Genomic DNA, 14,520 nt, shown 5'->3' on the forward strand with positions numbered 1-14,520 from the left:
ACCCATGTGCTACACATCATCCACCACCTCCTGCTGCAGCTAACATTACTAGCCATACATGCAGGCAATGCAGCCCACTGCGTTGCTTCTTTGGGAAATCTATAAACTTTAATTTAGAAAAATAGATGTGTCTCGGGACGTAAGGACCATCCCACCAAGGAATACATTCTGTCAAACTGCAAATTCCTACCTTGAGAAAACAACTAAACTAGATTAGCTAGCTTAGCCAGCTAGCTGTTTACAGCCGCGATTTAACAGACATTCTGCTTATTGTTTACAAACACAATGAAAGTTCTTTGGGGTTCCAGGGTTCACTTCCACTTCTTCTCAAAAAGACATTTGTAAGGGTCAATAGTACAGGTCAGGGAACAATGTCATTCTGTTACCATCATGCTGTTACTGGGTGTTCACCCACTTCACTTACTGTAGGTCAATAACCAAAATAGTTATAATTTCATAGCTGACACCACATTCTTCAGGCATCTTTGAATCTTAATTCAGAGTAGGTATTTAACAGAGTTTTTGGAAAACGTGGTCACATAAATTGGAGGGAGATTTTACAGTCATTCTATTACCAAACTTTACATGTGCACTGTTTGAGTAAATGTGTTTTTGCAAAACTTTGTGGAAATTGTTCAAAGTAGTCCTCGTGCATAGAGTTTTTTTACCTTTCAAATCAATAGTTTTTATTTGGCATACTTTTAAAGTGAAAAATCAGATTATCAGCATCATTCTGTTACCGTGGAATTGCCAACACACAGTATTTGAAACATAACTCTACAGACTATGAGCTTGACAAGAGATCAGTTTGTTCTCGGGATATTTCCCTTCTTAGACACAGAATGTGTATGTCTGTGAGAGAGATTTGTTTAATAACTTCCTTATTGGCTTCAAGGAGCAGAACAGTATGACACATAATACAGGTGGTGGTGCTTATTTCTGTTCTTCCTGTGCGATATGTGTGTGTGAGATGTTTTTCTGCGTGCATGGGTGTGTGTGCATGCGTGCAAACTGTTTGACAGCAGAAGAGACAAAGTTACAAGGTACATGGTACAGTTAGTCTAGGTGATATAACATGAGCCATAGCCACAGTTGGAAAAAAAAAAGTTTCTTTTTAAACTGAAAGTCACCAGGAAGTAACCATTGTTACCACACAATTTCCTATCAAATGCAGAGTAAACACTTGTGGAAACAGTAAAGTCAAATACATTTGTAGGCCTACCAAATATTTGCCATTAATACAGCCCTAGAAACTGGCTCCAATGTGTGAAATGTACAGTAGCTAAACATGGTTTACAACTTAAATGTTGCGTTTGTACTCATGATTGGATGAAGTCAAAATCTTCAGCTTGTGTTAGGCAAAGGGTACATTTAGGCAAAGTGTACAGGCAAACCCAACCGTGTCCATGTCAAAATAATTTACCCTCGTCTGGATTACAGCTTGGCTAGCCCACCATTAGCATTACCATAAGAACCCTCTTTAAAACCCACATATTTGAGCCCACATACTAGCTGTTAGGCTAATCCCCCGAGTCTTTCCCTGTAATTCCCCTGTAGCCTGCCTCCCCCGGCCCTCTGCCTGCGCTAAGACAATGAACCGACCGGGGAAGGAAATAATGTGTCTTTCATAACTGCTCATGCAAAGTATTTAGAGACGAAGGCCTGCCTCACAAAGAGGCAGATTGTGCATCTGTGTGTGTGGATAACAACACTGGCTGTGTTACTGGGCTCTGGCTGTGGGTTGTATGGATTGGAGGGGTGGTGGGCAGGGGAAGAGCAGAAAGCAAGGCTGATGCACTGTAAAGGTCCAGGGTAACAAAATAATATTATGGAGTCAGTGTTTGGTTAATAGTACGGAATCTAATACATAAACTGTGGGCTGAAAGACAGGGGGACTGTTTTACTGGGAGGTTAGGAGTTAATGAAGGGCCTGGTGAAGCGTAGTCTCTAGACAGATGGTTTGCTTCCGGCAATGTATCAGTTGGGACGCATTTTAAGCCCCGCCTACCCAAACTCGTGATTTGTTGAGAGAGTTGTCTGTAAAAAATAAAATAAATAAAAAAATATATATTTTGGCTTACGTTGCTCCAAGGTCAGGGATATCTGAGACTAGATGGGGAGAGGAGAGAACAAGGCTGAAGTACTGTACAGTAAAGGTGTAGGCCAACTAAATATGGCCTCAGTGTTTGTTTAGTTGGAAGGATACAGAGTATGGAATACTGGGGTGTGGTACAGTTGTTTGGTATTATATCAAAACATTCTAAAGCAATCCTGGGTTACTCTTTTATAGTGGTGGAAAAAGTCCTCAATTGTCACACTAGAGTAAAGATCCCTTTTACTTGAGTCATTTTCTATTAAGGTAGTCACCCAGTAAAATACCACTTGAGTAAAAGTCTAAACGTATTTGATTTTAAATATACTTAAGTTTCAAAAGTAAATGGAATTACTAAAATGTACTTAAGCATCAAAAGTAGAAATCATTTCAACTTACTTATATTAAGCAAACCAGACGGCACAAATGTTTATTGTTTTTATTGACGGATATCCAGGGGCACAATCCAACACGCAGACATAATTTAGAAACAAAGCATTTGTGTTTAGTGCGTCTGACAGATCAGAGGCAGTAGGGATGACCAGGGATGTTCTCTAGATAAGTGTGTGAATTGGACAATTTTCCTGTCAAAATATTACAAGTGTGTGTCAGGGAAAATGTATGGAGTAAAAAGTACATTTTCTTTAAGAATATAGTGAAGTAGAAGTAAAAGTTGCCAAAAATACAGATAGTAAAGTACAGATACTTTAAAGTACTACTTAATACATTTTTTGGGGTATTTTTATTTAATTACTTTACATCACTGTTCTTTTATTCTGTGAGCAAGTGAGATTGACTGGCCTTCAGATGTGTTCAGACATTTCTTCACTCGATGTGACACTTTCGTGAAGGCACTCAAACTCACTGATTAACAGGGCATAACTGTGTCCAATTCTCAGATTCCAGTGCACTCATCATCACGTGTGAAGTAGAATACCTCTGGTGGATCTATCAGTGATAAAACAAAGCCAGCTGGATGACGACACCTGAAATTGGTGTCGTGACACTTCAGATGAGCCCGATAGCATGCGCTTACACACACACACACACACACACACACACACACACGTTATGTTCTTCTATCCTCGTGGGGACCTAAAAGAAATGTCCATTCAAAACCCTCTTTTCCCTAGCCCCTAACATCAAATAAAATGTTATTTGTCACATGCGCCGAATACAACAGACCTTACAGAGAAATGCTTACTTACAAGCCCTTAACCAACAATGCAGTTGAAAGAAAAATAAGTGTTAAGAAAGTATTCAAATTAACTGAAGTAAAAAAAGAACAATAAAACAACCCTAACCGCTAACCCTTACCGCAATTCTAACACTAATTGTGACCCTAACACTGAAGTTTAAAATAACCTTTGACCTCATGGGGATGTGGGAAACGGGGCTGAGTTTTCCTCGTTTTACTGTCCCTGGTGGGACTTGAGGATTTTATGTCCCCACAAGGATAAAAGAACCCCCCCCCCCCCCCCCCCCCCCACACACAAATACTTTCACAGTATTTGCAGCAGGTTTAAAAATAACACAAAGCTAGTGTGTGTTCTTCATGTATAGTCAATTGGTCATTATTTTCCTTTCCAGAACCATATTGGATGTAAGTTGTTATATGATACTGTTATGTTATCCTCTTGGATCTAATGTATTCTCTTTATCTATATGTGAAGTATTTTCTAACCCCATAAATAAATCAAACAAATCATTGTGCTCCAACATAGAGGCCTGTCACTGGACCAAGAAGCCCAGACCCCTCAGTCAAGACATGCTACCCATGGTCCAGAATTATGTGCCAGGGAGAGAATAGAACAAACACAAAAGTGAAAACACACACTTTGAGGTGTGGTGCTGACCATCGAAATGAAATAAGTTACTATATTTACATGACGCTGACAGACTAACGGAACATATAAACTCAGAAAATGAAATTAAAGTCGCCTACTCTTCTCTTCTTATGACTAATCGCACAGGAAATTAAATTGAGAGACATTTATTTATTTTCCATGAGAGAGAAGATGTCTTGTCACCCACCCATCACCCAGTGGTGCCAGACAGACAGAGTACAAGACAGAGCAGAGAGCTACATAAATTATACAGTATGTTCGAGATGATCAGCCTGAGCAATGTCACTGCACTGTGCCGAATCTCTCACCAACAACACTTTCTATCCAAAAACAAACAAAAATTACAGGACCAAAGTGGTTTGTTAAAAAAAATGTAACCTCAGATAACCTCCGTCGACTCTTAGATATCGTAAATACTTAATTAGAAACAACAGCTCCTTGGGTTTTATCTCTCGATGCAGAAAACACTTTTGATAGACTAGAATGGTCATACTGTATCTCTGGTCTGTCTTGGAACATATGGGAATTAGCTCCTATTTCATTAAATGATTAACCCTTTACACCCGTTGGAATTGGCCTATATGGATAGGACTAAATTGAAATGTTTCTTACAGAAAAAATATGAAATGCATATCCATGGCAGCAATTGAAAGGGAACCGTTTCGAGATTATGGGAGAATGATTAGACCAAAAGGCGAGGACACAACAGTTCACCTGACACAAGACTGAATCCAAACATTACACTGTAGATTTGATTTGAATTTGACATTTACTGTACTTTGACACATTTGTTGATAACAAAATCGGACAATACTCCGGATACATTCAGTAACATGAGAATATTCCTGGGAAATGTGGGGTAGGTGCAACACAAGACAAAAAACAATGACAAGGGTTTGAGTGAGAGAACTAACTGGTCTGTTCAGAACAACCAAGGGTATTACGCCATGTCATCTTGTAATGGTACATCAAACATAGTGATCGTGAACGTTTTATGATATGGAAATGTGAAGTGCCCAATTGAACTCACGGGTGTTTGCTTGTATGACATCAAAGCGGTATTTATAATAATCCTCAACGTCTCATCTTTCAGAATACCTAGAGTCCCAGGTGCTCAAGTTCAGAACAGGACTTCTGTCAGTCAACACCCATACAGGACTGTGAAGAGCAGAGCCAGAGCTCTGACGTCATGTAAATAACAGCAATTTCCCTCAAATCTACTGATCATGTCATCTCATTATGCATTCTCATAATTTGAGTATAGAAAGACATATGACGTCTCCTATTGCACTGTAAGACGTGGTCTTTACTGATACAGTATATCCCTTAAACAATGTCAACTACGCTTTGGTGCTTTTTTTTGCCCACAAAATGTATATTAGGTGCAAAATTGAAAAACAATGTAACTGGGAATCAAAATGGCCCATCTATACTCCAATATTTCACAATAATGCCTTGCGATCTGGAGGGCGGCCTTTTGCATCCCCCCAGTGATCCAAATGTGGAATCCGTGCCCTTGCCAATATCATGGACAGTAATGGTTTGACAACCTTCCAAGATTTGAACGACGCATACATATTACCAGCCAACTCCTTTTCTATACTTACAATTTAGGTCAGCTATGCTGTCCTAAGGAATCCCTTGGGAAACCCTACTACCAAACCATCCAACGATGGGATTTATAAATAAATGATCTGGGCTCCCGAAAGGACTGATATCTATAATATATAAACTTTTGAAAAACACATTTTAAAACTAGCCATTAAAACACATATGGTTCACAGATCTAAGTGAATTTGAAAAACCCTTTAACTGGAACAGAATATGGGAAAATTGGACCTTGGCATCCCGTAATCTGAACCATCAATTTATACATTTTAAGTTTGTTCAGACTGTATTTAACACCAAGGAAACTGGCCCCAATTCCCAACTGTTCACTGTGTCCCCTGTATCAGGTAGGCATATTCATTCATATGATGTGGGAGTGCTGTGCATTTAAATGCTTCTAGGACAAAGTTACAACATTTATTTCAAAGTGCATGAATGTAAATATTCACTGCTTTGCATTTCCTATGTTACTTAACGATGATAGCTCATTGAATCTCTCAATCAATCAGAGACCATTACTGCTGTCAGACAACACTGCCGCAAAAAAAAGATGTTGGCTCTTGATAGCAATCACTCCACTCTCTCCCAATTCGCCAGTGGATACAGTTACAATTAGAAGTTATAACATTAGAATTATCGACAGCGAGAATGAATGGTGATAGTCAAGGTATAATTGATGCCCAACACACAAAAAATACACACTACCATTCAAAAGTCTGGGGTCACTTAGAAAATGTATTTTTTTTTGTCCATTAAAATAACATCATACTGATCAGAAATACAGTGTAGACATTGTTAACTTGTTATGGCTGCAATCCCCCTAGTGTGCTACATTCAATAAATATTACAAATATTTATATTCATGAAATCACAAGTGCAATATAGGAAAACACAGCTTAGCCTTTTGTTAATCCACCTGTCGTGTCAGATTTTGAAATTATGCTTTACAGCGAAAGCAATCCAAGCGTTTGTGTAAATTTATCGATCGCACGACAAAACATTAAGTACACTTAGCATCAGGAAGCCTGGTCACGAAAATCAGAAAAGCAATCAAATTAATCGTTTACCTTTGATGGACTCCGGATGTCTTCACTCACGAGACTCCCAGTTACACAACAAATGTTCCTTTTGTTCCATAAAGATTATTTTTATATCCAAAATACCTCCGTTTGTTTGTCGCGTTATGTTCAGAAATCCACAGGAAAGAGCGGTCACGACAACGCAGACGAAAATTCCAAATAGTTACCATAATGTCCACAGAAACATGTCAAACGTTTTTTTATAATCAATCCTCAGGTTGTTTTTAAAATAATCAACAATATATCAAACGCAAATGTCTTTCACAGTAGGAGAGGGAAAAGCAATGGCTGCCCAAACTCTGTTGCCCGAGCAAAACTCATGTGACCACTTGACGCGATGTTATCGTTCTGGCTCATTTTTCAAAATAAAAGCCTGAAACTATGACTGAAGACTGTTGACACCTTGAGGAAGCGATAGGAAAATGAATCTGGTTCATATCCCTTTAAATCCAGCAAAAGGAGGCTATGGAACATTGAGTTTTCAAAATAGAAGCCACTTCCTGTTTTGATTTTCCTCAGGGTTTCGCCTACAATATCAGTTCTGTTATACTCACAGACAATATTTTGACAGTTTTGTAAACTTTAGAGTGTTTTCTATCCAATACTAATAATAATATGCATATATTAGCAACTGAGACTGAGGAGCTGGCCATTTATAATGGGCACCTTTTCATCCAAGCTACGCAATACTGCACCTGCAGCCATATGAAGTTAATGTTGTAAATGACTATCGTAGCTGGAAACAGCAGATTTTTTATGAAATATCTACAGAGGTGTTACAGAAGCCGATTATCAGCAACCATCACTCCTGTGTTCCAATGCGACGCTGCCTAGAAGGCCAGCATCCCAGAGTCGCCTCTTCACTGTTGACATTGAGACTGGTGTTTTGCGGGTACTATTTTACGAAGTTGCCAGTTGAGGACTCTAATCTGGTTAGAGCCAGTTTGCACTGTTCTGTGAGTACACAGCGTTGTATGAGATCTTCAGTGTCTTCTTCCATTTGTCGCATGGAATAGCCTTCATTTCTCAGAACAAGAATAGACTGACACGTTTCAGAAGAAATGTCTTTGTTTCTGGCCATTTTGAGCCTGTAATCAAACCCACAAATGATGATGCTCAAGATACTCAACTAATCTAAAGGCGGCAAATTGTATTGCTTCTTTAAACAGAACAACAGTTTTCAGCAGCGCTAACATAATTGCAAAAGGATTTTCTAATGATCAATTCGCCTATTAACCTCTTGGTGTTAGGGGGCAGTTTTTTCATTTTTGGAAAAAAAAACGTTCCCGTTTTAAACGGGATATTCTGTCAGGAAAAGATGCTAGAATATGCATATAATTGACAGGTTTGGATAGAAAACACTAACGTTTCCAAAACTGTAAAGATATTGTCTGTGAGTATAACAGAACTGATGTTGCAGGCGAAAGCCTGAGAAAAATCCAATCCGGAAGTGCCCCAGGTTTGGAAAGCGCTGCGTTCCAATGACTCCCTATTCAGCTGTGAATGTACCATCAACGAGGTTACGCTTTCTACGTATTCCCCAAGGTGTCTACAGCATTGTGACATAGTTTTACGCATTTCTGTTGAAGAATAGCCGTAGGCGGCCACATTGCGTAAGTGGTCACATGGTGGCTCCGAGAGAGATTCTCGCGTAAAATACAGAGGTAGCCATTATTCCAATCGGTCCTAGTGAAAAACGAATTGTCCTGACGGATATATTATCGAATGGATATGAGAAAAACACATTGAGGTTGGATTCAAAACAACTTTTGCCATGTTTCTGTCGATATTTTATGGAGCTAATTTGGAATATTTTTCACGTTGTGGTGACCGCAATTTCCGGGCGATTTCTCAGCCAAACGTGAAGAACAAACGGAGCTATTTCGCCTACAAAAATAATCTTTTGGGAAAAAATGAACTTTGGCTGTCTACCTGGGAGTCTCGTGAGTGAAAACATCCGAAGTTCATCCGAAGTTCATCAAAGGCAAACGATTTAATTTGATTGCTTTTCTGATTTCCGTGACAAGGTTGCCTGCTGCTAGCAAGGCATAATGCTATGCTAGGCTATGATAAACTTGTCTAGCGTTGGCTGTAAAGCATATTTTGAAAATCTGAGATGAAAGGGTGATTAACAAAAGGCTAAGCTGTGTTCCAATATATTTCACTTGTGATTTTCATGAATAGGAATATTTTCTAGGAAGATTTATGTCCGTTGCATCATGCTAATTAGTGTCAGATGATGACAACGGTCCCATTCACGGGATGGGGTGTCACTACAGGTTAAAATGATAAACTTGGATTAGCTAACAGAATGTGCCATTGGAACACAGGAGTGATGGTTGCTGATAATGGGCCTCTGTACGCCTATGTAGATATTCCATAAAAATAAATAAAATATATTTTAAAAATCTGCCGTTTCCAGCTACAATAGTCATTTACAACATTAGCAATGTATTAGCAATGTACACTGTTTTCTCATCAATTTTATTTTAATGGACAAAAAATGATGATTCCATATGTGCTATTTCATAGTTGTGATGTCCTCATTACTATTCTACAATGTAGAAAACAGTAAAAATAAAACCCTATAATTAGGTGTCCAAAATTTTGACTGGTACTGTATATAAATAAATAAAACGTCATTCATCATAGAGGTGTATGTATACATAAACAAGGGAAATGTGAAACAGAATAAGTGAAATTGGGGCGCATGAGGTCCTCTTGTAGGGGGAAAGTTGCACCTCCCAGGAAAACATGAGGACTTGGCATTGTGGAACCTGGCAGGACAGCTGGCGGTTGTAAATAGAAGATCTTCTGCAGTTTAGACCCAAAAGAACTCTTGAAACACTCCACCATAGCTCTCTCGGCCGTATGCCCCTACATCCACCCTTGTAAACCTGTAGCGGGCATCTTCTCTGTCTCCGTATATCGCCTATTTTTTGTGTTTCTCGATGCATAAAGTCTAGTAGATCCTGGGTAATTCGCACAAATTATATTTTCTTGCCAGTCAAGTGTCTCTCTGTGTACACTATTTTATTCTCCCGCTCGCCTCTTCCTTGCTTGAGTGTGTTGTCACTTCCTTGTTTGGCCATAGATGGCTATTACCAGCTCATCGCCTTCTACTGTCCCGGGGTTTATTGCAGCATTTGCCTTTTATTGTTTGTAATTTTTTGGGAGAAACGGAATTGAGGAAACATGAATAGAGACGGAGCCAAAGTGTGTGCCGGGCTGCATTGATTAATGCCCCGTGTCATAACGAGAGCACACCACACTGCAGGTACAATAGCATTGGCCTGGAACAACTCATTAATAACACTACCTCAGACAGGAGGTAGGTTGGGCTAGCCGAGTTATTAAACACACGCAAGTGCCACAACCCCCCCAATCTTTGGATGTGGCTGCTATTTTTTGGGGAGGGCTCAGAAGGCTCAGTTTTATATCCTAAGAGTGCAGATGATCTGGTGTTGTGGACAGACAGACAAGCAGACTGACTCTGAGCTGAAGGCCTGAGCTGGTTTTCTGGTACCAGCTCCATCACACATTACACCACCAAGCATGTTTATTTTATACGCTAACTTTTTGGCACATTTAAGCGGTTTTCAATCAGTTGATGGTGCCGGTTAACCATATATTTTTTTTTAAGTGTCTGGTGTCCTGGATTTTAGAGAGACAGAGCGACTGGGGAGAACTATTTGGACCTAAAGTACGACTGCCACTGAAAAATATGTGGATTGAAGGACTTAGTAATTATATTGTTTATAATTAGTGACAGAGGAACATAAGCTCACCTGGTGTAGGGCAGTGAGTCCATCCTCGTTGCACAAGTCTGGACTGACATTGTTCTTCAGCAGGTAACGTACTGGAACACAGAGAGAGGGAGAGAAACAGAAGGGACAACACATTAACAAACCATGGTAGAAGAGCGTGGACTTCACACATCCACGCCAGACAACAAGAACAACGACAACACACATTTAGCCTCTCTTCACTGGCCAGAGAACCTAGGAAGAGGGGGGCCACTCACAGTAAGTTCCCAGCAGGAGTTGTCCTTCACTCTTTTGCTAATGTCAAACCTCTAGTATATGACAATGCCAGGGGCACTCAGCCATGATTGAACCAAAATGGTACTAGGCTAACAGGAGAAAAAGACCCAGCAGAGTCCCGACAAAACAGTGAAGACTCAGCCAAAGATATTATCCACGGGAATCGATGGACTGCACACAAAGTGCCTAAAAACAGCACAAAGGGACAAAAAATAAAGAGGTTAAAGTGTTGAGATGTGTAGCTAATAAAGGCATCAGCATGCTTCAGTTCGGCTGGCGGCTAGCCGGAACGACCGAGTGTGCTTGAATACTCCCTTACGAGACCTTCGCTTGAAAAATGATTTTAAAAAAGCGTCAATAGTACCGTTTGTCCATTTGAGACGCCATAGCCAGTATACACTTCCCCAAAAGTCAGAATTAATCTAAGATACCTCAAGAAATCTATCATTAATTTGATATTTACCGAAGATGTTTGGTATTTTTCAATAAAAATATAAAAAAAGTGCATCAAAACGAGTATCTAGTTTAACTTCTTCGGGGTACCCCCCCCCCCCCCTTCTTCTCAATTTCTGCCTAAAGACATACCCTAATCTAACTGCCTGTAGCTCAGGCCCAGAGGCAATGATATGCATATTCTTGGTATCATTTGAAAGGAAACAATCAGCATTTTGTGGAAATGTGAATTTAATGTAGGAGAATATAACAATAGATCTGGTAGAAGAAAATAAAAGCAAATAAACATACGTGTTTTCCATTCCATGTTTATGTAAAATAAAAAAAAATTAAACACTCACACAGTATAGCCAATGTGTACTTTACACATTTCATTACAGATGATACAGTGCCTTGCGAAAGTATTCGGCCCCCTTGAACTTTGCGACCTTTTGCCACATTTCAGGCTTCAAACATAAAGATATAAAACTGTATTTTTTCGTGAAGAATCAACAACAAGTGGGACACAATCATGAAGTGGAACGACATTTATTGAATATTTCAAACTTTTTTAACAAATCAAAAACTGAAAAATTGGGCGTGCAAAATTATTCAGCCCCTTTACTTTCAGTGCAGCAAACTCTCTCCAGAAGTTCAGTGAGGATCTCTGAATGATCCAATGTTGACCTAAATGACTAATGATGATAAATACAATCCACCTGTGTGTAATCAAGTCTCCGTATAAATGCACCTGCACTGTGATAGTCTCAGAGGTCCGTTAAAAGCGCAGAGAGCATCATGAAGAACAAGGAACACACCAGGCAGGTCCGAGATACTGTTGTGAAGAAGTTTAAAGCCGGATCTGGATACAAAAATATTTCCCAAGCTTTAAACATCCCAAGGAGCACTGCGCAAGCGATAATATTGAAATGGAAGGAGTATCAGACCACTGCAAATCTACCAAGACCTGGCCGTCCCTCTAAACTTTCAGCTCATACAAGGAGAAGACTGATCAGAGATGCAGCAAAGAGGCCCATGATCACTCTGGATGAACTGCAGAGATCTACAGCTGAGGTGGGAGACTCTGTCCATAGGACAACAATCAGTCGTATATTGCACAAATCTGGCCTTTATGGAAGAGTGGCAAGAAGAAAGCCATTTCTTAAAGATATCCATAAAAAGTGTTGTTTAAAGTTCGCCACAAACCACCTGGGAGACACACCAAACATGTGGAAGAAGGTGCTCTGGTCAGATGAAACCAAAATTGAACTTTTTGGCAACAATGCAAAACGTTATGTTTGGCGTAAAAGCAACACAGCTCATCACCCTGAACACACCATCCCCACTGTCAAACATGGTGGTGGCAGCATCATGGTTTGGGCCTGCTTTTCTTCAGCAGGGACAGGGAAGATGGTTAAAATTGATGGGAAGATGGATGGAGCCAAATACAGGACCATTCTGGAAGAAAACCTGATGGAGTCTGCAAAAGACCTGAGACTGGGACGGAGATTTGTCTTCCAACAAGACAATGATCCAAAACATAAAGCAAAATCTACAATGGAATGGTTCAAAAATAAACATATCCAGGTGTTAGAATGGCCAAGTCAAAGTCCAGACCTGAATCCAATTGAGAATCTGTGGAAAGAACTGAAAACTGCTGTTCACAAATGCTCTCCATCCAACCTCACTGAGCTCGAGCTGTTTTGCAAGGAGGAATGGGAAAAAATGTCAGTCTCTCGATGTGCAAAACTGATAGAGACATACCCCAAGCGACTTACAGCTGTAATCGCAGCAAAAGGTGGCGCTACAAAGTATTAACTTAAGGGGGCTGAATAATTTTGCACGCCCAATTTTTCAGTTTATGATTTGTTAAAAAAGTTTGAAATATTCAATAAATGTCGTTCCACTTCATGATTGTGTCCCACTTGTTGTTGATTCTTCACAAAAAAATACAGTTTTATATCTTTATGTTTTAAGCCTGAAATGTGGCAAAAGGTTGCAAAGTTCAAGGGGGCCGAATACTTTCGCAAGGCACTGTATTTTTATATATTGCAAATAAAATAAGAAAGTCTAATAATATTTCAAAACTAGCTTCAATGAAAGATTCATCTTCCTGAAGCAACTCGGTCTCGCTGTCTCCATCTATTTCCTCTATAATTTGGGTTAATTTGGGATTTAGCTTTTCCGGATTTATTCGCCATAATTGAAATATATAAAATTGTTGAAAATGCTATTGAACATGTACTGCTATGCGTAACACCCGTGGCTCCGTCAAGTAGGATTTGCAAAGGCGAATGAACCTCTTTTACGCCAGAGTTTATGACAAAGGCTGGTCTTAAAAACATACACTGCTCAAAAAAATAAAGGGAACACTTAAACAACCCAATGTAACTCCAAGTCAATCACACTTCTGTGAAATCAAACTGTCCACTTAGGAAGCAACACTGATTGACAATAAATTTCACATGCTGTTGTGCAAATGGAATAGACAACAGGTGGAAATTAGTTATTTAGCAAGACATCCCCAATAAAGGAGTGGTTCTGAAAGTGGTGACCAGACGACTTCTCAGTTCCTATGCTTCCTGGCTGATGTTTTGGTCACTTTTGAATGCTGGCGGTGCTTTCACTCTAGTGGTAGCATGAGACGGAGTCTACAACCCACACAAGTGGCTCAGGTAGTGCAGCTCATCCAGGATGGCACATCAATGCGAGCTGTGGCAAGAAGGTTTGCGGTGTCTGTCAGCGTAGGTGTCCAGAGCATGGAGGCGCTACCAGGAGACAGGCCAGTACATCAGGAGACGTGGAGGAGGCCGTAGGAGGGCAACAACCCAGCAGCAGGATCGCTACCTCCGCCTTTGTGCAAGGAGGAGCAGGAGAAGCACTGCCAGAGCCCTGCAAAACAACCTCCAGCAGGCCACAAATGTGCATGTGTCTGCTCAAACGGTCAGAAACAGACTCCATGAGGGTGGTATGAGGGCCCGACGACCACAGGTGGGGGTTGTGCTTACAGCCCAACACAGTGCAGGACGTTTGGCATTTGCCAGAGAACACCAAGATTGGCAAATTCGCTACTGGCGCCCTGTGTTCTTTACAGATGAAAGCAGGTTCACACTGAGCACGTGACAGACGTGACAGAGTCTGGAGACGCCGTGGAGAACGTTCTGCTGCCTGCAACATCCTCCAGCATGACCGGTTTGGCGGTGGGTCAGTCATGGTGTGGGGTGGCATTTCTTTGGGGGGGCCGCACAGCCCTCCAGGTGCCCGCCAGAGGTAGCCTGACTGCCATTAGGTACCGAGATGAGATCCTCAGACCCCTTGTGAGACCATATGCTGGTGCGGTCTGCCCTGGGTTCCTCCTAATGCAAGACAATGCTAGACCTCATGTGGCTGGAAAGTGTCAGCAGTTCCTGCAAGAGGAA

At 40.6% G+C, this 14,520-nt stretch overlaps 1 protein-coding gene across 1 annotated transcript in view; it reads right to left on the bottom strand.

Annotated features, from left to right (window-relative positions):
• Nucleotides 1-14,520, bottom strand: part of LOC110527702 (protein phosphatase 1, regulatory subunit 16B) — a 128,646-nt gene that overhangs the window by 35,973 nt on the left and 78,153 nt on the right. Inside the window, exon 3 of the mRNA XM_021609156.2 lies at nucleotides 10,415-10,485. Coding sequence (XP_021464831.1) covers nucleotides 10,415-10,485 — 71 coding nt within the window. The remainder of the gene's footprint in view (nucleotides 1-10,414; nucleotides 10,486-14,520) is intronic.

The sequence above is a fragment of the Oncorhynchus mykiss genome, chromosome 7 (genome assembly GCF_013265735.2).
Source record: "Oncorhynchus mykiss isolate Arlee chromosome 7, USDA_OmykA_1.1, whole genome shotgun sequence".
Lineage (NCBI taxonomy): Eukaryota > Metazoa > Chordata > Actinopteri > Salmoniformes > Salmonidae > Oncorhynchus > Oncorhynchus mykiss.